General features: G+C 41.6%; 1 protein-coding gene across 1 annotated transcript; it reads left to right on the top strand.

The window, feature by feature from the left end:
* Positions 1-426: 426 nt before the first annotated feature.
* On the top strand, positions 427-21,345 carry stum (stum, mechanosensory transduction mediator homolog). Its single transcript, XM_084376705.1, has 3 exons — positions 427-1,225; positions 14,432-14,614; positions 18,097-21,345. The coding sequence occupies exons 1-3, from the start codon at positions 1,015-1,017 to the stop codon at positions 18,129-18,131; spliced, it is 429 nt and encodes a 142-aa protein (XP_084232831.1). The 5' UTR covers positions 427-1,014; the 3' UTR covers positions 18,132-21,345.
* Positions 21,346-24,092: the final 2,747 nt, after the last annotated feature.

Below are 24,092 nucleotides of genomic sequence, written 5' to 3'. Positions count from 1 at the left end.
TCACAATGTCACATTATCATCAGCATCAGCTGTACTGAACTATTCTTGTACAGACTGAGGACGTCTTCTAGTAAATCAACTCTTCCTTCTCACTTACGTGTCTTAAGAATGAGTAAATGAACTGAATAAACAGACCTACAATGGACTGTATGAGCATTAAGCTGCGGCAAACATTTCCAGGGGCTTATATTCACCCTTTGCATTAATAATTTGAACGAGAGTCGAATGCTTTAAGCCATTAGTCAGTCATTATTCAGATGCACCGTGTAATGGCTTGTTGAGTGAGAGCTCATTAAACGGGGAGCGCTTTATTGGTGCACTGTTCCTTTAAATGGAGGGAGAGGACGGGGAGTGGATGGAGAGAGAGGGAGAGAGAGAGGGAGACGTAGTAAAAAAAGGGGGGGTTGTTGTGTGCACTTTGTCTCGGAGAGGTGTGTGGGCTGGACTGAAAGAAAGAAAAGAAAGAGAGGATAAAGTGACTTCAGAGGAAATTACTGAAAGGAGCCGCACATCCCCTCGAGGAACTGTCATCGATTCAACATGTTGGACATGGGAGCAAATGGCAGATATCACTGACCTCTGATGAGACACTTTTAAGGACCAAAAAGGGTTTTTAATGAGGCTAAATCAACAGTTTTGAAGAGGTTACTCCAAATATTCTTGCTTTTACTTCAAACTCTTTCCTTGGTGGGACTGTGAGGGGACTTTGAGAGGAATTTCAGAATTTTTTTTGTGTGAGATTATTGGAGATAGACGTGCTCCAGTGGGACTGAAATTTGCTTGAATATTGCTGAAAAGGAAGCAGGATATTCCTCAGATAAGATATTGCATGTTATTTAACATCTCTGGTTATTCTCTGGACATATAGTGATTTTTTTCCCCATCAAACTGACCAGATTGAGACCACTTTCAGACAACTTGTTGACGTTTTTATTCATTTGTTAGTGAATGTGACATACAGTAGGTGCTGACTTGCAATCTAATTCTTAAATCACGTCAAAGAAAGACAGAGAGATGGCACAGAAAGAAGGTGGAACAGAGCACGGGAGTGTTAAGACCGCCGACAATCTTGGGGCCAAAGCCATGGTCGGGGCCCCAACAGCTGGCGGAGGAGTGGTGGTGGAGGTCAGGGAGAAGAAGGGACCTCTGCGGGCTGCGATACCCACAATGCCTTTCCCCGTGGCCGTCATCTGTCTGTTTCTGAACACCTTCATACCTGGGCTCGGTAAGTCAGGAATCGCACTTTCCTCTTCTCTCTCTCGTTCATCGTTTCTGTGTTATTCTGCGTAAAACAGACCTGAAGAGAGCAAACATGCAGAGTCACATGCAGGGTTGAAAATAGCGAAACTGAAATGTGAAACTGGAAGAGCCGAGCAGACATGGAGAGTTGATAGCTGCGGTGCAGGCAGGGCATGCCGGCAAATAACAAGATAAACAAACATGAGGGGAAATAATCGAGTTAATATCAGAGAGGAATGTAGAGCGGCATGGGACGTTTTCAGACAGTGACTATAGCCAAAATTAGTTTAGAAAATAAACTCCTGTCCAGTCCAGCTTCACACAGGAAACTTCTCTCTGACTTTAAGGAACCAGAAGGGACTTTTTTTGGGGAGGGATATTTGGAAAACATATGCCTCAATCTGCCCATTTATGTGTGTTTGTGCACATTCCTGTGTGCTTGCAAACATGTGTGAGGAGAAAAAGAAAAACAGCGAGAGAGCTCGTTCACACCTTGTGTCAAAAAAAGAGTGTCAGGGCCCTAAAGCCTCAGTCTGCCAGGTGTTAATGCACACGGTAAATGTGGTGTCATCGCTGAAGGTAAAAACCACATCACCTTTGGGTCCATCACGAGCAGCAGCGTCATCACTTAACATTCGCACTGCTATCATGCAAAGAAGCCGTGACATTGTAGTTGTAAGATAGAAGTAAGAGGAAAAGTATGCATGTGATTCGCAAAATTGCGAATTCTCACATTTCAGTCTGTGTTTCCGCCCTTTTTTGGCTGTGGAGTGATGCTTGGAGATATAGCTTGTGACTCAAAGTTTAACCGATCAAGTCCCTTGGAGGTTATCTGGAGGAAAAATTGGCTCTTCACCAGCCTGCTCTGATGAACGGATGTCCTTTGTGTTGCCTCCTAGAAGATGATTCATTCTGCAGCTGAGATCAACCCAATCGCCGGAATTAATGTTGGCACAGTAGGTTTCTGCGCACCGTGGAGATGTTGAAACCATACATTTACTTTCGTTTCTTTAGGTTCTCTCTAGGTTTTCTATATTACGTTGTGACAAAGCTGTGCTTACGATCCAGTTAGGTTTAGGCACAGAAAACACTTGGTTAGGGTTAGGAAAGGCTTAAAATACCTGCTTTGGTCACCACAAACACAGCTAGAGATGTCCTGAGGTCTCCTTGAAAAACATCTAGTGGTGTGACACTTACAAATGTTGTATGACGCTTTGTCATAGTAATATAATTAATATCTTATTACTATGATTATTAGTTTTATATTAAATTCTTGCCGATTTAAAATACATCGACATAACTGTGTACAACTCTACGTGTTCTTGTTAAAGTTGATGCAATTTTACCTCCAGTGGTTTGACAAAACCATGATGAATTCATGTGGCTGTAACTCAGAAGTGCTGAGAATGACCCGTGTGCAGAGCCCTAATCCTTAGATTTAAGTATTCTCAGAAAATCTGCCTTATGCTTTTACTGCGTGTACTTGGATCCAGATTATCTCCAATAGTTCGGCTGCCTCGGCCTTTTCGTCCTTCCCTTCCATCTAATTTCCAGTTCCAGGTTTCAAGTCTTTGCATTTGTGTCTGTGTATAATAAGATTATGCAACAACATCTGGTAGCTATACACACACATACTGTGTAAACACACAGCACGCAGCGTCAGCCTCATCAATATGTCGAGACTCTCAGCAGACACATGAACACACACACACACACACACACACACACACACACACACACACACAGTATACTGTACCATATATCAGGTGTCTCTAAATGACACACACTTTACATAAAATCACATACAGTAGACTCACACAGTATTTTATGTGACACACTGAGCTCACACATCTCATTACATTCGTACATTCACACACAGTCATTCACTAATCTGGATTAGCTCGCTGGTTTAGCTAAAAAAATAATAATTATAACACAGAGGATTTTTTCAGGAATATGGAGCAATTCATGAATTAAAACGACACTGTGTGAAGAACTGTGTAAAAAGAGACACTCAGACCATGTAGTAGTATCCTTTGTACACATAATCTTGTTTTTCGTAACCTCGCCCCGTCCTTGCTTGTGAACGATTGAGTCTTTCGAGGATGCCCCTTTCATACTGAATCACAGTACTATCAGCTACCAGTGAACCTGTTTATGGAGCATCCCACAACTTCCCCGGTCTTTTGTTGCCCTCATCCTAGGTTGTTCAAAAACGTGTTGCCGGCATCAAATTCAGAATAAGCATATATTTACAAAAGGGTTATGAGGGGCATGAGGCTAACATTAAATATATTGTCTTTGTACCGTTTCTGTCGTGGTCTTAGTTTTGTGATTTCCTGTTTTATTTTAAAAGCCTCTCCTTGTGTGTCATGTCTTGTGTTACTTTCCCACCCTTCTTCTGTGCACACCTTCTTCATTTGCTAATTAGCCCCTGTGTATTTAAGTCTGTGTTTTTCCCTCACTCTTTATTGGTTCATCGGTGTTCATGCATTTTTTGTTTTTGTATTCTGTTGTTGCACTTCACAGTCTATCACCAAATAACCTTCTCTGTGTCCTCTCAGACCCTGATTTGTCGGTCATAAATCCCTGCAGACTTACACTTATTCATTCATCTCTCCCCTCCTTCCTCGTTTCTTTCTCGTCCTTCTCTTCTTGAAAAGGCTTAAGACGCCATCTCTTATTCATTCATCCTGTCTCTTCATTCAGAAGTCTATTTTTTGAAGCCTTTCTCCAGTAAAAGTCGAATCATCGACCGCTAGCAAATGGCACAATGTAAGAAAACAAAGTCGGCAAACACAATGATCCAAATAATCAGTATTTCCTCCTGGCTTGGCGGGACAGTTACCCCGACATGCTGCCTTAAAATGTTGTCTGAAAACCATCAAGGCAACACCGCTTCTGTGTACAATACGAGTGTGTATGTAGGTTGGTCTGAATGCCTTGACATTTCATTGAATAGCTGCGACTTGTTGCCATGACAACACTGACTGAAATGAATACAATACGTGTGTGTGTGTGTGTGTGTGTGTGTGTGTGTGTGTGTGTGTGTGTGTGTGTGTGTGAGTGCGCGTGTGTGTGTGTCAATGCCGTTTGGGTCTAATTGACTGAGACTGAAAACAGCGGCTCGTTCTATTCATCCTCCAGCCAAAATACAATTTTGAAATGTGTAATTGAATTTGGACAAGAGGCAGAGCAGAACACACTCTCTCCTGCAGACAGGCGCACACAGGTGCGTGTGTTTAGGTATACACAAACACACAGAAACATGCACATATACAAAGACACACATCAGTGCAGTAAAATGACTAATGATGTCGGGCACTTTAATAGCAGGACAGATCTACAGAGTCAGTTCGGGGCACCTGGTTTCCTTCTTATTGCTTTATGTCTGCTACTGTAACATCACAGTGAACAAGAACCTGTTCGCTCCAGAACATTTGCTGCATCGCTGGAGCTGAAACTCTCACCTGAACTGGAAAACTGTGTTTGTGATATACTACGCTCCTTCATGTCTCATATTGTTGAACACTTGTCAACTATCATATCACGTGCTGGAGATACTGTACATCTAATAGCCAACAAGTCCTCCGGATTCAATGACAAAGCACATCGTTGGTGGTGATCAATCCGCCATGTTGCTTGAGGTGCAAACAAAGAAGTCAATGGTGTCCGAGTCCATAACCACGCTGAAGAGATGTAGTGCAAGCACAGGAGCCATCATCTAGTGAAAAACGAAGATGGGAGCTTCAACTATGAATATGAAAATATGAATTGCCTGAAATTCCTGAGCCATGAAAAGGGTACAGAAAGAAGAGCAACTAATTAATCCGTAGGGACGATCCTGCAGTCCACAAAGTTTAAACCTCTGTTTGTAACGTGCCAGAGCGCTTGGCTCGAGCACACAAATGTAATTGGATGACATGTTCTCATAGGTACTGCGAAAAAAGATAAATATCAACTCCATATCTTCTTCGGATGCTCAAAACGGCACCTCCTGCCTGTTTGTTTGGACCTCGGCCAGTACGGTGGATGATATCAGGTGGAATTGTGGGTAGATTGTGACGTCACTGTAGGTAAAAAAACTATGACGCTGTGACCGTTTCAAAATAAAAACCTCTTTCTGATCTTACTACATAGGCTTTCCTCGTAGGCTTACATACAACCAGACTTCTTTTGAAACCAGGGGAGTTGTCACCTGCTGGCCATTTGAAAGACTGCAGGTTCATATGTCACATTTGTTTTTTTGTGATAAGAAAGTAAGCCTTAAATCTGAGAAGGTGCATAATGTATTCCTACACCGCAGACTACATAAAGAGTTTATTTTCCATACATGGAGATCCACAGCGAGCTGGAGGATTCATTCTGACGACCTCCTTCTCCGGGGTCTGCTTGTTTTTAACCTTACATTAATCCTGCCTGACGTTAAGTTGCCAGAGCCTCATACTGTCCTCACAGTGTAACGAAGACAGAGTGCAAATCTAGTTGAGAGCACCACAGAAGCTGTTAGTCAGCGCAGTGTAAACTGACTGAAGAGCTGTCGACTTGTTAATAATTACACATAGTTGTTGTGAAGGAAACCACAGATCGCTGCTCTCGCTGTGTCACCGTCTTTGCCATAACAGGACTGGAAAGGCTTTGACACGCGGAGCTAAAGTGAATATATGTAATTTAGCCCTCAGTGCGAGTGTGTGGGTGGCTGAGGTCATGTGTGTGTGCGTGTGTGAGTCAATGTGTGTGCGCACGTGTGTGTGTGTGACTGATGGTTTGTGATATTGGAGACACTGCATCAGTTTACATTGGTCATGTTGACATCTTGCCCCGGGATGTTTGTGTGTGTGTTTGTGTGTGTGAGAGGACTTCCATCTTTATGAGGACCAAAAAGGACTCCCTGCGAAAGCAAAACGAAAAAAAAACCCTCCAACACACGGACATTTGTGTTGGTCTGTATCAGTGGTGAACGGAGGTTAAGGATAGGGGGCGAGGGTGAAGTAAAAATAAAGGGCACTAACTGCATCAGGAAGGAAGCCTATATGGCACTGCTCTTAAAGGGCAGCCATGAAGGCCTTGCATTACGTTTCCTCCACTGGCACGCCACTCTGGAGGACCTTCATCTTCACCATTTCCATCAAATTGATCATGTGTGAGCTGTAGGTTAAAAAGCCACAGTCAGGTCTACTTTTACATGAAAAAGTAGGCCAGGCCAGAGGTTTGCGCATCCATTTTACACTACATGTATACAGGAAATGATTCTCGCTGGCTGGCTTTCGCTTTGGGGTCTTGATTACCCTGTCTGCATTTAAAGGCACAATATGCAAGAAATGTGGCCACCCGTTGAATTCATAGCCCCAACAAATAGGGGCAGCATATCAACAGAGTAACTGTTTACTGCTGTTAACTGTATTCTGTTTACAAATCCATGACTGTAGCTATTGTTAGCTTGTTAGCTCATGCAGCTAGCCAGATTTCCAGGGGAGTTGGTGTTCACAACCACCAGCACAAGAACTTTGGACCGCTGAGAGGTTTTCAGGCCCTGGGGCTAGCAGGTTAGCATGCTATATCCCTGCAACACATCTCTGACATAACGCCACTGATATTTTTTTCCAGTGAATGTTCCAGTTAATGTTTGAATGTTTTTTTTTAAATAAAATTCTCAGATGTTGCACCTTTAAATATGCTGGTGCCTGCTAAGTAACTTTATTTGGCTAACTGTAGTCTGTAGATGTGGGTAACATGAACCTTTCCTCACCAAACAAACAGTGAAAGTGAAAAGTGGTAAGTATGAGTTTCACACAACCACATGCTGCAGGTGTAGCCAGTAAAAATACATATTACGCTGCACTTCAGCTCTCAAATGACCTGCAAATATTAGGTATTCAATGTAACCAAGAGTTCAGGTTATGATTAGGCTCGCAGACAGATTAATAATGTTATAGGGTTTATTTTTTCAGGACGTCGCCACACACATCTTGAATTCTGACTCTTATTAACACTAAGAATCTGTTGCACTTATTGCAAACAGCTGTGAGGCTTATAAAGGGCTCTATGCTGCACAACATGACTGTATTGCTGATTGCTGAGAGGTGTTACCGAGATGCAACCACGTACAAACATTCTTGTGTGAGGCAAAGATGGCTTAATGTCTTTCGTGACCTGTTCTTTAACGTCTACAACACTCCTGATGTTGTTTTTGTAGATAAAGACCGAAGAGCAGTTTTAATCGTACCGTAGATAGAGGCTGTGTGGTTTTTTTTTTTATGTGAACATGAGGCTTTTCCTAATAAACTGTTCAGGCTGCAAATCAGTGAGCGAGAGCATTAATGTGGATTACTGATACTGACATGTGGCAGCCTCAGATAAAAAACTCAAACTGACTGTTGGTGGGTTAAGATTGGCAGGCTCACCAAAACAAACAGCTAAACAGCAGGTGAAATTTTGTTCCCTCTCAGCTGTGACAGGAAGCCGGGCTGTTTTTTTCTTTACACATCAGCGTCCAAGAGTGTAGGAGACCTCTGTTAATATCCTGTAAACAGTTTAATGTAATTGGCAGGTTCAAATAAAACATTTAAAATGTGTGTGTGCATTAAATAGAGTATATTCTTTTCTTACAGTACAGTATGGCTGAAATTAGCAATGCTGCTCACACTCTGTAACACTTTACCACGAGATGATTACAGTTTCATAATTACAGTTTCAAACGCAGTAATTGCATTAGTCACAAATCAGTTGGTTTTTTGCGTGCCTTAAGTAGAGAAACATGTGAGAGAGGCATGATAGCTTAGCAGAGCACAGACTGAAAGTATAGGAGGAGATCTTTTCCCTGGATAGCAAAAGAATTACCCGCCCTACCGTGCCTCTAATCGACCGAACGTGATATTCTTATCCTCACCCAAACCAGTTTCACAGAGACAGCCAGCACTAGCCAGTCAGAGGCAGAGTACTGCAGGTAATGACTTCGCCAACCAGGAATAAAAATGTTGCTGTGGGGAGTAGTCTGTTGCTCCCGCCAAAAGTGGATAAAAGGCCTTTTGATAACTCCAAAGCAGGTCTAATTTTATGTGATGTGTGTTGTTAGCTAGCGAGCCGATGTTGTTCACTGAGTTGGTTTGAGGGTATGTGGAGCCGGCTACCTCACCCTGAGGACTGGATATCTTGCAAGCTTCATGCAGCCACCAGGGCTAAGCTAGCTGTAGCTGTCAGTGGTGAGTAGTTTCCTCTACATCAGAGACTCGATGCTCGTTAAAACAGATTGTCTCGTTTTTTATTTTTTTATTTCTACACCTGTGAAATAAAGACGTGTGGTTGTGGAGGAGCCGTCAGGAACAGCACTGGGCTTCAGGGCAAATTACTGTATTATCATAATTCGATGCTTCTTGTCTAACACAATTTGAAACTTTTGCTGTTGATAAATTGGCAAATTAATGATTAAAATAATAATAATATTTTCAGTCGGTGATATCTAATTGATTATATTAGTACTTTACTTCCTTTTTATTGCCTTCTTATGTCTTTCTTTCTTTCTTTCTTTCTTTCTTTCTCTCTCTCTCTCTGTCTGTCTGTCTGTCTTTCACACTCTATCATTAACCTCCCACACTCCCAGTGGGGGCTTTGTTGAGTTCTGTGTAATTATGGTCATTAGTCTGAGTAATATCTAGGCGCACACACACAGACACACACACACATCTCCCACATGCGACATACAGGGGCTCCGAAAGCTTTTTAAACATGGAGCATCGTTAGAGTGGATTCCTCGAGGCGAGAAGATTAAAGATTTATTAAAACTTTATTATTGCAGTGGAAGACTTCTGCATCCAACTGCACACATTCATACACAGCAAGATATTTCCTTAATTATTTGTTTATTCAGGTCAATCATGGGCAGTTTGAGATGCGCTTTTTTTTTTTTTTTTTTTTTTACTGCTTTGATTTTGCTTGTGGTGTAAATTTAATCTTACATTAATAGAAGATTTCCTTCAAATGGTTTTGGATGTTTTCCTTAACCTCCAACTGTTCGCACCGCTAATGATGAGTTACTAACTTGGGAGCAAACACGTTGCATTCCCTCTAAGTTTTTCACAATAAAAGCAGTCTAACAGGTCTAACACGGCTAAAAGTGATCACTGAACACTCAAATAAGACTAATGTCTGAATCCTGGCTGTGCAACTTCTATAAGCATCTGTAGTTATAGCCTTCGTGTGTCCCTTCCAAGTAACCATACTGGAGCAGTGTTAGCATAGCAGTGTGTTAGCTGTATGCTTAGTAGCATTAAAGCACCATGGCTCGGCGTTAACCCTGCATTCACGTACTCCCATTTCCCATGTTCGGAAGTCGTTCATCCAATTTTGGTGTGTTCGTGAGCTTTTTAAGTCATAATGTGGAAAGAGCATGGTCGCTACAATGGAAGTTGTTGTATTTTAAATTTGAAACTTTACATTACAACGTCATTTTGTCCCAGATTTGTAGCTGATTTTAACCTAATACCATATTACAAATTACATGTGAGCAAAACATTGATATGCAAGAACAGCAATACAGGAACTAATTGAGAAAATTATAGCCAAGTCTCCGAGTTTGTCTACTTGAGGGGGTGTTTGTGTGAATTTTACCAATTTTCAACTCCAACATCACATGAATTTAATATAATTCAGTCTCTGTCTTCTCTCACACACTGAGGATCCACCGTCAGTGTGGCTATCCCTAAAGCATTTAGCAACTAGTCAGTGAGCATCTTATATAGATGGACTGATAATTACTAAGCTGTTAAAAAAAATGATCACAGCCTGAGGACAGGAGGTGCGCTGTAGTCTGGTGGTACGGCAGCTGATACTTCTGTATCTCTTGCCAGATAGCAGCAGGGTGCACAAGCTGTGGCTGGGGTGGGTGGTTTTTCTTTTCAGTATCCTTTTGGCTCTGCGCAGACACCTCACTTCACCGATGTCACTGATACTGACGTTAGATGGGTACCAATGAAATTCTGAGCAGTTTTAATCACCAGCTGCAGAGCCTTCCTGTCCTTGTCCGTGCACATCTCGTGCCAATTTGTGACGCCAAGTCTGGATGTGGATTTTATGGTGTTCCTCTATTTAATGGTTCCAATTTCTCCAATGTGTATTTGCTCATTTTCGTTAGTATAGCTTGTACTGTACCATCTGACAGAGCAGTCTGACGATGTCACTGTGGGCTCTGGGAAATTGTTTTTCTCCATTGCCTGACATTTTGCATTGACATAACAACAAACTGATAATAATCAGAACATTAAACCAATTATAAAAATAATTATTAGTTGCAGCCCTAATGAATGTTCATGTTGATCATGTTGGCATGTACTGCAAATATCCATTTCTTCCAACACCCGTAATAGAAAGCCTACAACACACGACTGGTACCTGGAAAAACTGAAAGGAGCCAGACCGTGTAAGTCCTGCCAAAGATGGAGGTGATGTGTAACCACTCAGCCACCAGCTTGCTGTCAATCACGGCTCACGTCTGGAGGTGGGAAGCTCCAACAGGAGCCAGAGCATCTGCTGGTGGGTGTGGCCTCTGCGACCCGAACATTTCTCTGTCTGATCAGACCAGATCGGCTTTGGGTGGTATCTCATTTTATCCCACTTGTTGCTCTTTCTGCGAGATGCTTTGAAAATGAGCATCGGCTAATAGCTTGAAAGGAAAAGCAAATATCTAATTCATCTTCAACATGTAAACATGCCCCTTTTTTTATTTAATTTTCCCGGTCTGCTTACTATTCTGGGAATGTGCTCGCTCCGGAGTTTGACTTTTTGGAAAGCATTCCAGATAAGGCCAGTGAAGGCCATGTGAAAGTAAATATTATGTTGTACATTCAGATTAGTCAGAGATTATGGGACAAATTGATGTCTGAAATGTTTGTGTTTCTATAGAAAGATTAATAACGACAGAGCTCTCAGGCTTTTTATTTGCCTGCTAATCTATGATCAGTTAGAAAGAGCGCTACGTAAACACAGAAACAGAGAAAACCATAAGAAACTTCTGTATGAGTCGACTTTGGCTTCTTTTGTTTTTTTTGCTCCAGAGAAACGAGATGCAGCTGGCAGCCCGGCCATTCCTGTTCCTCCCTGCACCCCCCACCTGCTTGTCTTGCTCTGTTATTTGAATTCCTCCAATGTGACAAGAAATGGAGCTAGCAGAAAGAGAAAGGGCCAAGGCCATGATGCACAAAACGCCCACCAGGCATTTCTTGTGTCGCATTCAGTATTCACAGTATTCAGTTCAGTGTTTTGCAAAAAGCCTTCAGAGAGAAACCTCAGCAGATTCTGTGATTAAATTCATGATTTTGTTGAAATGAAAGCCTTTCTTGGACTTTGTGACTCAATCAGTAAGAAAATGGTTTTATTCAGATGGTTCTGTGAAAGACTTTTTTCACTGAAGACTTTATGAATCAATACCCACAAATTAAAGGCTATGATACTTTTTTTCATTCAACTAATCTGAACCAGCCAGTTAAGACGGACATTTACCAACGATAACCACTGTAATAAGGATATTTATACAGTTAATTCTATAGAATGTGAAGGAATGAACACGACACAGCGTTGGTGATAGGGTGATGATAATTTGGTCGGCATCTTCACGTCAAAAGTTCGACATCTTGGAAACACTGTCCATCCACTTTGGCTGTGTGTGAGCACCAAGCATCAATGTTACAAACACAGAGTCCAGAGTCCACCTCTCCCCGTCCAGCTGTAATGCAATGCTCAATGATGATTGATGTGGAGTTAATTGAAAAATAACATTTCAGAGTATGAAGGGAGTAAAACTCCTGCAGCCCTTAAATTACAAAATTTTTTGCATCAAAAAACATTCTGTAGGGACGACTTGCCTGAAATCCACTGATTCTGGATGATTCACTGTTATATTAGAGAAGGTCACAAGTGTATTCTGTCTGGAGCTTTATATCTAAAGAGGTATTTATATTATATATCTATATTTATAACTGATTTTCTGCAGCCATTGAGAGACCGGGCCCAGATGGTAAAAATGATTAGATATCAAACGATTTCTAGGAACTGCCTTGAGGGCGTCCTTCTCAGGATTTGCTAAAAGACTTCAGATAAATTGCTGCACGTAAAAGTATCTCATATGATTTTGTACTTTTCCCAGAACGGTATTGTATCTTTTTTCTTATTTTCTTACTCATAAGAAAACCAATTTTAAGTTAACAATTAAAAAAACAGCTGTCAATAATCCTGAAAAATGGCTTTTGGCTTAAAGAGTGAACTTCAAGGAAGGCTTCTGGCTCTCGTGCAGCCTTACAGAAGTTGTCTTATTCACAAAAATGAAAGTATTGTTGTCAGGTAGGATGAAACAATTCCTGCTACTAGTTTGTTGGCGAGTCACCGTGAAACAATGCCAAAGTAAACACTGTAGGTTGGAACAATGATAGCAAAGCAAAGCTGAATATATCATCAATATAGTGTGAAAACTGTAAATGTTGGCACGGAAACACTGTAATGAAATAACAACATTTGTGTGTGCTGACATACATACATGCTTCCACTTGACACACACATACACAGTGCATTTACTGTCCAGTGAACTAAGGTCCAGGTCTCCAGACATAGGACAATGAGCGATATTGGATTTCATTCAGGCAGACAAGGATCGTCAGCAGAGATAATCCTGTTTTCAGATCAGTGGATGTGATCATCGATATCTCTACGTCTTTGTCTGCTCTTGTCCAAAGCACCGCCGCTGCCACCACAGCCATCGCCGGACCCTCCCCAAAGGCGGCGACTTTAATATTGACTCATTTACTGATGGACGCTAAGTGAACAGTGTGAGATATCACTGTGTCAAGTAGCTTCAGCCTCTCATCTGAATCACTGTGCTTGATTCTTCGAGGCAGAGTTTCCCATGTTTAGATTTTAGCTAATGGACGTCTGCCGATGACTGACTTTACATACACAGGCAACACTTTGTCCTGCTAGTTCTGCTTTCATTCATACTGCTATCTGCTGCCTACGAGCCAACAAGGCTGATTTTTGCTGATATGTTATGCGTGGTGAATTCTTCAAATTAATTTGTATGCTGTTCTTCCATGCTAGCGTTTGTGGCTCTGGGGATGGCAGAGACTAACATGACTCATCATCAGCAGGGGAAAAAAAGCCTCTTGTCTACAACAAAAGTCTATTGAGAGAGCTGCAGCTAGTTCACAGCAGGCTCTGGCCGGCTATCTAACTAGCTTTAACCCCCTGCAGGGGACAGCTTGCTGTCGTGCATTTGTGTATCTCCCGAAACACACATTTTCAAGCCATCAGTTTACGTAATATTGCCGATAATCCAAATTACATTGTTGATTTCTTTGTCTCAAAATGTCTCAGGAGGAAATTGAATGATGAAACAGCATCCGAAATCTGTAAATAATAATAATAGTAATAATAATAATAGTAATAATAATAATAATAAAACAGACTTTGGTCTGTTTCTGTTTCATGAGGTTGATTTTTTTAATATTTAGGGAATTGTTTTGAAGATTATTTAAAGGATTGTCATGAAATGCTCATGTTTATCACCAAATACCTGCAAAACTAACAACATTCCCAATAATCATCATGTTTCTTGTTAATTTCATGGCCTCAACACATTAAATCCTTAGTAGTATGCAAAATATTGCAATGTGATTGATTCTACACACAGTAGATTCGTATTTCCGACATTTGACCACCTCACTTGCCCTTTACTTACTATTACTTACTTAATAAATGCACTTATTTCAACCAAAACCGTGATATTTTCCTAAACCTGACCGAGTAGTTTTGGTGCCTAAACCTAACCAAACTGCGACCATTTCGTAACGATGTGTACGTAAGCTCCACTCTTGTCGGTGTTGTCAGGTGCCAGGTTGTTGGCAACAAACAAACCTCGCCCTAAACTGTGAGCATGTTAGCACGCTGACGTTAGCAATTAGCTCAAACCACTGCTGTGAATTACGCTGGAATGAGCTTGTGGCGTGTTTTCAGTGGAGGCAAACCAGTGTCACCTCTGGCTCGTTTCATTTGAAAGTCGGCTGTCTGCTACGCTTCAAGAGAAATTAACCAGAGTGGAAAAATCCAAAGTCTTTGCGTCATTTCTGAACACAACTCGGAGCCAAACGCACTGTTATTTTTTAAGCACTGTGTTGTTGACTTTCTGCTGTTTCTTTTGTCTCGTTCACAGGTACGTTCATCTCAGCCTTCACGGTGCTGTGCGGCGCTCGCAGTGAGCTGATCTCGGAGCGAGGTGTGTGTTGTGTGTTCTGGCTCAACGTGGCAGCAGCCCTCATCCAGATACTGACAGCTGTTATCATGGTCGGATGGATCATGAGCATCTTCTGGGGAATGGACATGGTCATCCTGGCGAGTCAGTACTTGTCTAGCTTTGTTTGTTTTCCTGTCTCTAGTCTTCGGATCTGTTCGCTTCACCTCTCGTTTATTTTATTTTAGTATTGTCTCCTTTTCTTTTGTCTGTCTCACACACAGTCGGCTTCTGAGCTCAAACTCCTTCCAAACAAGAAAATCACATTAGTACTTAAGTAAACACTCTGTACTTTCCCAAGTTATTTTAACAAGATATTTAAAAGATAAGCCTGGAGATAATCTATGCCTTTCTTGTTTTCAATAAATCCCATGGAAAACCAGCGATGAACAGGCCCTACAAGCTATATATACACAAACTATATATATCATGGTGTTCCTCTGGCTTAGAGCTCTGTTGTTGTCCAAAGACTATAAAAAGCACATCACTGATCCACCCAGTCGCCCTGAAACCGAATACTGTAGTTTATTTTGACTCCATCCCGCTGCACAGTCCTGCTGCTGTAAACACTCAAAATAACATCAATTGTGTATTAATCCACAGCTGAAAATAGTCCCCAATAGTCCCCAATGGTCCCGCTGTCAGCGTGTTCCTGGATAAGCTTCTTCTTCTTCTTCTTCTTCTTCTTCTTCTTCTTCCTCCTTTTCTCTGAAGGTTATCAGTGGTGTCTGGTCACTGAACTCTACTTCTTCTTCTACGCTGTAGAAGCAAAGCCATGCATAATGTAGGCTATACCGCTCTCGTCTGACAAATGTACACTTGGCATAACCTTGTTTTCTTCGCTCAAAACCAATTAATGGGATGCAAGTAATTAGCATTTTCTTCATTTTAAAGGTCTGCTTTAAATTTGCTCGATAACTAAACGTAAGTATAGCCACTGTCGACTTGATGAGGTCGCAGGGATAGTCGTAGAGCGCATCCTTTAATCTGACGTGGGAAAGGTGTGGCGGGAGGACGCTCAAAGCTGTTCTCTTGGGACTTGTTAACAGCAAGAAAAATGTAGAATACGATAACGCCAGACTCACCTTTGCAACCCTGCATGGCTCTCATTTTATCAATGAATCTTACATCTTTCTTGGAAAAACATCAGAAATAAGAAAGAAAGAAAGAAAGAAAGAAAGAAAGAAAGAAAGAGGCAGAGGTAGATGCAGGGAACACAGATGGAGAGGTTGGGTAATTTTACCGCCTTCTCCGTCAGAAAGTAGCGTTGTCTCCTCCTCAGGCACTGATGCATGAACAAGTGTACACACACACACACACACACACACACACTCTCTCTCTTCTCTCATTGCACTGAGGCAGTCTTTGAATTACCACAACACCGTCTCCTTTGTGTGTACGAGTGTGCCTATGCGAGGTAATTGCTGCCTGCGTGTACAACCAAAGCGTGGTAGTTCGCACACGCCTGGAAGGATCCCCGTGTGTGCGTGTGTGTGTGTGAGGTACAGTAATTGTGTGTGTGTGTGTGTGTGTGGGTGTGTGGCAGCACCCCCCCTCCCCCCCGGTGTGTTTTTGTTCACTGCTCCCCACTGTTTCTTCAGGCCTATGGGCACATGTCGTGTTCAACTGTTGCTGCTAAAAATCCATACTCCCGTTAGCGCTCGCGGGCTAGCAGCTTATTGAATATTTATATTGAATATGAGAACCATTTTCCTGTTAGCACCGAAGGGCCAGATTACAGCAATTATTATTCACCTATTCATCATGTCTTTGTGGCTTTGGGAGTCATGCTCTCATTCAGCTATTCCCTCTTTGTTCCTCCGTGCAGTGAATCAATCTGATAATGTGGCATATTTATCGCTTTTCCCCCCTTCAATCTCTAATGAGTCTGTGTTTCATATGATCTTCTGTCGTTCCACACCTCCATCTCCTTCTCTTCTTTCTTCTACCCCGCTCCCTCTCTTCTCTCTCTTCATCTGTCTAATGATGGTGGTATTATCTTCCTCCCACTGATCGCCTCCCTTCTGCCTCTTTCTCCATCTAATGATTGTTCTTATTTGATCTCGCCGTACCCTTGCTCCCTTTCTTTCTCTCTCACGCACATTATTCCTCCCACTCCTTGCCTGCCCCCCTCGTCTCCTTCTCGTTCTCGTCTTCAGCTTTAGTTTTTTTTTCTCTCGCTACGTCTCCCTCTGCTCCCGTCCTGTGTATTTGCTTATCGATCCAGCAAACCGGGGTCATGTTACTGTATTTGCCTTCATTTCATCTTGTGTTGTATCTGGATTAAAGGTCAGCTCAGGTTGAAAAGTTAATATCATGATCTTTAACACAGTCAATGTGTGACCATCTCATGGCTTTCGTCACTAACCGCCTCTTTTGTCTCTTCTCTTCTCCCTCATGTCCTTCTTCTTCTGCATCAACCAAAGTTTCTGACGGTAGGTGTTTTTCATTTTTCTCTCTCACTAACAGTCCCACAGCGAGATGATAAAAATGTTATGTCCTGTAGAAGTCACAGAGATAGTAGCTTTACTAAATTTAACACAGATATCAACGAGGCCAAAACAAATAACCACAATTCCTGCAGGCTTAGGACTTTCACATGATCTTTCACGTGTGCCGGACCGGAGTCACGTCATTGTTGTTTGGTATCTGAGCCTCGCTCTCATGAGCTCAAGCACTTAAAGCAACATTGTGTAACTTTTCCACCTTCAGATAACAGCTTCATGTTGACGCTACAGTGACTTGTAATAGGGTGAATGGTGTCTCTGTCTCGGCCACTCCACCCCCCCATCACTTGTTTCTGCACTATGTAACTCCAGTGAGAGGGCAGGATCACAGCCTTACATACATGTTTACTTCAACGGACAAGTTTTCAACACGTAACATTGTTATGACAGTGCGGCTTAATATACTTCTGCAAATATGCCCGTGGAATTAATGGATGACCACCAGCAGCAGCGTTTCCACTGGTTATGTTTTTCAGCTTTATTAAAGAAAAATCACAAAAGAAAACACAACATTCCTCAATGTTTATTTCACTAATCAGTTCTCTTGACAGAGACCAAACATGGAGGCATTGTTGCATCTTATTAAAATGCAACCCATGTGATGTATGTGATGACTGCTAGCCGTGGCTAATTTGCAGTCCCTGTCCCTGGTTTAAACTGACAGAACATAACATTGTTGTTTCTGTGATTTGTCTATTTATAAGCAAACATTTGTCAATAACATGGAAAAAATATGAACGTATTATAGTGGTGCGCCAAAATGTTCTGGTGTGGTTTGCACCTTCGGGGGACGCTGTGGTAATACTGGTGAAACCTTGCCAGCCAATACTTGACAAAGCATTAGTTCCTAATGCCACAGCTAAGCTCCCTTTCGGTTGCCAACAGCCTCTTTTGCTTTCAGTTCTCTCAATTACATGAAATTGAGATGGAGGCAATTATTGTCAGAAGTTCAAAATAAATGAGTAGCAATTTCATGTTGCTCTGTAAAACCCTCCTAACAGGGCCATAAAAGCCGGCTAATAGATTTTACAAATGTGATTTCCGCGAGCATTAAAAAGTCTTTCTCTTTTCCTTCCTCAGGATACAGAGACCAAGGTCTTCCTCAGGACGTCTGAGAGAGGTCGCCCCCATGTTTGCTAGTCGATCACAAGGACAGTTTGACCTCTTTATCCTCCCTGCAGCCTGAACCTTTGTGACGACCCTCAGCTGTCTGTCTTTTAAGCGTCGGACAATAAGACAGGACCGGTGACGTGAAATTAATCGAGCAACATGGAGACAGGAAGAAGGAGGGAACCAGCTGACTGATCTCACGCAGCTTATTGGTTGACACCGGGCTACATTTACAATTGAAGCTGAAGGAAGAAGACGAGGAAATACAAGAAGTCACGAGAAATACAGTGGATAAGAAAAACAACGTGTTTGCATTTTGTTGAGTAAACAGTGACTTTATGAATTCTGTCTGTGGATATTTTTTATTTGGTGTTATTGGGCGGAAAACCATAAATCTGTAAAGTTGTCGTAGACAGGATGGAGTAAATGAAGAATGGGCGCGATTTTGAGAAATCTAAGATGTTGATTTGCTTTGTTTCTGTATTTTGGGTTTGCGAACTTTGCCAGAAGTAAAATGAATTAAAAACTCATGTCCTGTCAGTGTTAAATCAGAGTTCCCACTGCTGCTGAACCGACTGCCTGGTGCAGTTTAAAGCAGTTTATTTCAGCGTTACATGTCGAGTGGTTTACTTTCACATGGCCTTTTTCCAGTTACAACAAGTTTTAACCTCTAGCCTGCTTTAGAGGCTTTTCAGTAACACTTCATAATAACCACCATTAATAAATAGTTAATTAAACATTAGTTAACAGTTATTTCACTGTTAACAACCAACAAAATGCTTTATAAACCATTTATCAAGCCATTGTAAAGATTTATAAATATCAGCTGCAACTTTACAATAAACAATCGCTTAATAAATGGTTTATAAAGCTTTTCATTGTTTGATAAGTTTAATTAAAGGTGCAAAATGTAAGAATTGGCCACTTATTGAATTCATACAAATAAGGGCAGCAACCGCTAAAGCCTGTTAACCGTAGCTGCCGTTAGCTAGTTAGCTCAGTTATCTCACTTAGCCATGCAGCTAGCAGTCCGCACTGCGAGCTCAGAGTGGTATTAAGGAAAAAGACAGGGCTTGGCCAGCTGGTTAGCATGCTAACGTCATTAGATATCTCTTCAACACAAGAGGTCTTTAATGTAAGGTTAAAACTATTTTTTCTTCACTTTCTGTTGATAATTTCAGTTAATTTTTTTATCTAAAATTCTTACATATTGCACCTTTAACTGGGAGCGTTCAGACTATAAAAAATTATTCCATTTCAGGCGTAACAGTACGGTACATTAAGCTTCATATTCAACGAGATCATTGTGATTTGCCACTAAATCTGACAATCACTGAACGCTACATCAGCTGTAATTCAAGCAGCAGCCGCGCAGCAAACACGCCTTCAACTGGCTCTGACAACTCGATCTTGAGGGAGGCATTCACAACCCATCCGTCAGACTTATGCTCACTGCAGCTACAGCATTTTTATTCTTTTCAGGCAAACACATCTTCAACACGCTGCGTCTCACTGCCGATCACAAGATGTGTGTCATCCTGAAATTACAGGGCTGCGTTGAAAAAAATGACTCGTGCCTCCTGATAATGATTTGAATTTTCACAGCTCTTTGGTGTGTAAATCAGTTGTCGGAGGAACATTACATGTCATTAGAACGCTGTATTTTAATTAGCGGGTTCCCAATCTGGGGAACTGTAGTCGTCTGGTACATTATGAAAAAAGATATAATTGCGGCGACGTCATTTAGTCCTTTGTTTGAAGCTATTTTCTGACCCGATAACGGTTTTGCACCTGTAAGCGGCTCTAAACACCAGAAAAGGCAACATTTTATAATAATCATCATTAATAAACGGTTACTTTATGGTTAATTAAGCATTAGTTAATAGTTATTTCACTATTTCACTGTTAACAAACGATAGAATACTTTATAAACCATTTATTAAACAGTTGTAAAGGTTTACTATAAACATTGTTTGTTAACAGCGAAAAAACTATGAACTAAAGTTTAATAAATTATGATTATTATAAAGTTTTACCTCAGAAAATGTTGTTGAATTCACTGTGTTGTGGTTACATTGTGTGTTGATGTGTGGTTGTACGGAAATGGAGAATACGGCCTCTGTGTAAAGTATTTGGGATGGTCTTGGTAGTAAAGATGCACAATTCTATCACGTGCAAGACTCAAAAACATGCAATTGTAATATTTAACACAAAAACTGCCTTTCATCCAAACAAAGCCTTTCCCATGACACCACAGTAGCTTTGCTCGCGCGCTGTATCATTGGCTCGCCTCCCTGACAAACACCAGAGAGAATCAAACAGTCAAAGAGCCTTACACTAATAGAATCAAACCATCTCGCCTTAACACAAAGCGGTAAGCGGTGCACTACACTGAAATCACTGCGAGTGTTTTTCGCAGGAAATGAGTGCTTGGCGCGCTGCAGAGCCAATTGATTGGGCTCCAACTGGGCAGCGTGACAAAAAGCTACTTACAGTACACGTGGCGAAACAGAAATGCAGATTATTGTGGTTCAGATTCTGGAAATAAAGGTGGAGATGCATTTAAAAATCCCCCGTATTGGTCGTGCCTCTAGATTAAACCCATGTGCTCTCTTCTTCATTTGATTTTGCGCTGGTGATGTATCGCTGTAGGCTTTAATTATCTCCACTATCTTAGCCAAATGCCTTTTTTTAAGAGTACTGCTGTATTTTTCGATGACAACACCAGTGTTTTATATGTTCTGACTGTGCATATGTTGTGTAGTGTTTGTGTGTGAGACGGATTAAATGATGACGACTGTAACGGTGACGATATTTTATGCCTTACGAATGAACCAACGTTCTCCCATAAGTGTTTTTGTAGCAGTGATGCTGGAGTTACTTTGCTTTGTTTGGGTTTTTGGGGTAACTGTTATTCAGATGCTTTATTATAATCAACCTAAAAACATACTCACTAATTGTAATGTTTTTTTTTTTAATGATGTCGGTGTTGTGCTACTGTAGCCCTTCGACTGTAGAATGAACATACTGCCATGTACAGTTCCCTGCATGCATAGCTTTGGTGTGAAGTCACTGTTTAGAGTAAGACGCAGACACAGACTAACTTAACTATTTCAAGATTGTAGCTTAGCTCTGTCACTTTGCAGCAGTGCTTTTATTTTAAGCCATTCGAGGCGACTGATATAAAAATCCTGCAATTAAAAAAAGTTTTGGTTCTGATGACTGAATGCTTGTGACTGACTTGTGCATGAATTTTTGATTTAATGAGACTCAGTATTCGCCTTAATCATTAAGTAAAATCCATATTTAGGGATTCACGAGGCAGACGGACGTGAGTAGGTTGTTTACCCTGCGAAACTGAGGATGAAACTGAGGAATCCTCCAGTCTCCAGTTGTTTTCATGGCAAGAGTAGCGCTTCTCCTCGTACGATTCAATATATGCACATTCCTCATGTAAATAAATGATGTGTAAACTCGCATCTGACTCATGAATTAGCACAATTTTCAGACTAATCCCTCATTCAGAGGCTTTATCGCTGAGCATGGAGAACACTTAATTGCTTCTCTCGAGCACAGCTGATGCGCTCATCTGTTTAAGCACCATTGTTAGCCACGCTAGCGGTGTGGTCATCTCCGTCGGTCAGTTCACCAGTTTGGTCAAAAATGGAAACCGAAAGGCTTCGTTGATTACCTGACCTTTCAGCCTGCGTCACTATGAGTGGTTCATCTGTGGTGTTGAGTGAAATGGCTCAAAGATTAAAGAAATTTGGTGCAGAAATGCAGGAGAAAACGTTGAAAAGTGGGGCCCACGGACGGAAGTTTGCTTGCCATAACATTAGATTTTCACAATCTGTCAATTAAAGGACCCTAAGGGAGCGATTTACATTTATAAATCACTGTTTTATTGGACATATGTGAGCAGACTGTAACTTGATGTGAAAAATGAGACCCGTCCCGACCCTCTCGGTTGCCTGTAGAAGCCTGTGGACGATTTGTTAACGGTGTTTAACGCTGCTGGACTGTGGATTTCTTTGTGAAAGTCTGATTTTTTACGAGACAGTCTGAAGAATGTGACTTTATGAGAACAGTAGCTGACGTTAATTTGGAAATGGAGGCCGCTAGCGTGAACTAACGACCGGCTTCAAGCACAACACACAAGTCCCACAGAGCCCCTTTAAGTTTCAGGTTTGTCTGTCCGAGGGAAAAAAAGTTTGATGATGCTTCAGCGCCATCATCAGGTCAATATTTGCCACTGGGGTTTATGGCATGGAAAAACTAATGACGTTCATTAGCATCAGCTGTACTTCCTGTTCAGAGCTGATTGGCTAACAGACTCACCTAAGATGGTTACCTCACAGTGCTGCTAGCTTACATCTGTAATCTTGTCGAATAATAAATTGAGGGGGAAGTGTTTAAAAGGTGATTAGAGTGAGGCTGCAAAATTACCAAAAATGCATCCCCCCTCGTTCACCTGCCATCCCCCTCTGCATCCCCCGGTAGCAGAGGGAGTGCAGGGAGAGAGGGAGCTTCAGTGAATAGGTTCTGCCTGACTCATTAATCTTTTATCTGCCTGAGGGTTGTGTTGTGTGATAGTGTCGCCTATATGCTCTGGAATAGTGTGACCTTCATGATCAAAGTGACATGTAGCAACATTTATTGTGTAAGAGCACAAGGGGCTGAGACACACTGTTGCCTGTAGTATTCCTATAACATCCTTGTGATGGTTAAGAAGCATCTCTGCTGCTGAAAAAATAAATCACCCGAACCAGTGGGCCATTTAAAATAAATAAAACACTGATAGAGTATCCCTGCACCACTGGAAAAGAGTCATTACGGTTCCTTTGGGAACTGTTTGTACTTATTCACTTCTTCTTCTTATAGCCCTCTCATTAAAAGACACACAGTAGGACCAAAACTATTAAAGCAAACGTGACTTTTGGCAGAAATGTATTGAAAAGGCCCAATCAAAAACCATCATACACAGGATAGACTGTAAATGCCTGGTCAATCCCCCTCAAAATATACAGTTGTAGAGGGGAATTGTCATTGACTACAATTCCTGATACAATCAGAAGAATGTGTGAATCTCTTGTCATGAAGCACGAAAGAGAAAACGCACAATCTCCAAGTAAAACCGGCACATCTTGACAATTTCCACAGCTCAGCTGAGAGCCACCTTTTTCAGTCAGGAAGTGAGTTTATCCGATTTAGCTTAAAGGCTCAGAGGTGCGCGTCTCGAGTGCTTCACACTAAAAACTGTATAAAATCGGTTTCCATGGCGATAATAAAAATAGTCTCATTAACCATCTGCACGGGCATGCTGGTGACGAGGATGGGAAAGATGCAAATCACACTGAAGGACGTCGGTTTAAGTGGAGTGTTTGTGGCTTTAAGGATTGTGCCTCGACTCTCCTCTCTCACCAAATAAGGATTTCTAACAGCTCTGCTCTTTCTGACCAGACCACTAGATGCACAACATCCCACCACAACCCCCACCGTCCTCTCTATAGTCTAAACACAACCATGGCTGAGTTGATTCCCAACGTCAAAACACATTCAGGTGATCGGGATGTAACACAGGCACAACGTTGAAACTGGATTAAACGCAGTCATCTCTGCTTTTCTCAGGTCCTGACCTTCTGGTTAATATATTCTGAGGCCAGTGTGTGCTTCTCACAAAACCTTCTGGGAGTCGAACGCTGTTCCTCGAGTACACTTTGAGAAAATGTATTCTGGGAAAACAGCAGATGGTATTTAACTGGAATTAATGAAAGTGCATGGATCTGTTGGCAGGCTTTGGCTTCCATAAGCAAATTAAATCCTTGCGGTGCAATATATACCAACTAAATGCTGTATATTATTAGGTTGGCAGCCACAATATGAGGGCATTTTGTTTGATTAGATTCTTCAGCCTCAGATATATGACTTCAGCCTCAAGTGTCTCAGGTGTTTACCTATACATGGGA

This window comes from Pagrus pagrus (genome assembly GCF_965226575.1).
Source record: "Pagrus pagrus genome assembly, chromosome: 16".
Classification (NCBI taxonomy): domain Eukaryota; kingdom Metazoa; phylum Chordata; class Actinopteri; order Spariformes; family Sparidae; genus Pagrus; species Pagrus pagrus.
Note: the sequence above shows the minus strand (reverse complement) of the source record. Positions and strands in the feature narration are given on the sequence as shown.

Excerpts from the sequence above, each read along its gene's own strand:
- stum (XM_084376705.1), top strand. The coding sequence starts at position 1,015 with ATGGCACAGAAAGAAGGTGGAACAGAGCACGGGAGTGTTAAGACCGCC. Across the intron at positions 1,226-14,431 it reads CACCTTCATACCTGGGCTCG|GTACGTTCATCTCAGCCTTC; the intron begins GTAAGTCAGGAA and ends TCTCGTTCACAG. Across the intron at positions 14,615-18,096 it reads GGACATGGTCATCCTGGCGA|GATACAGAGACCAAGGTCTT; the intron begins GTCAGTACTTGT and ends TTCCTTCCTCAG.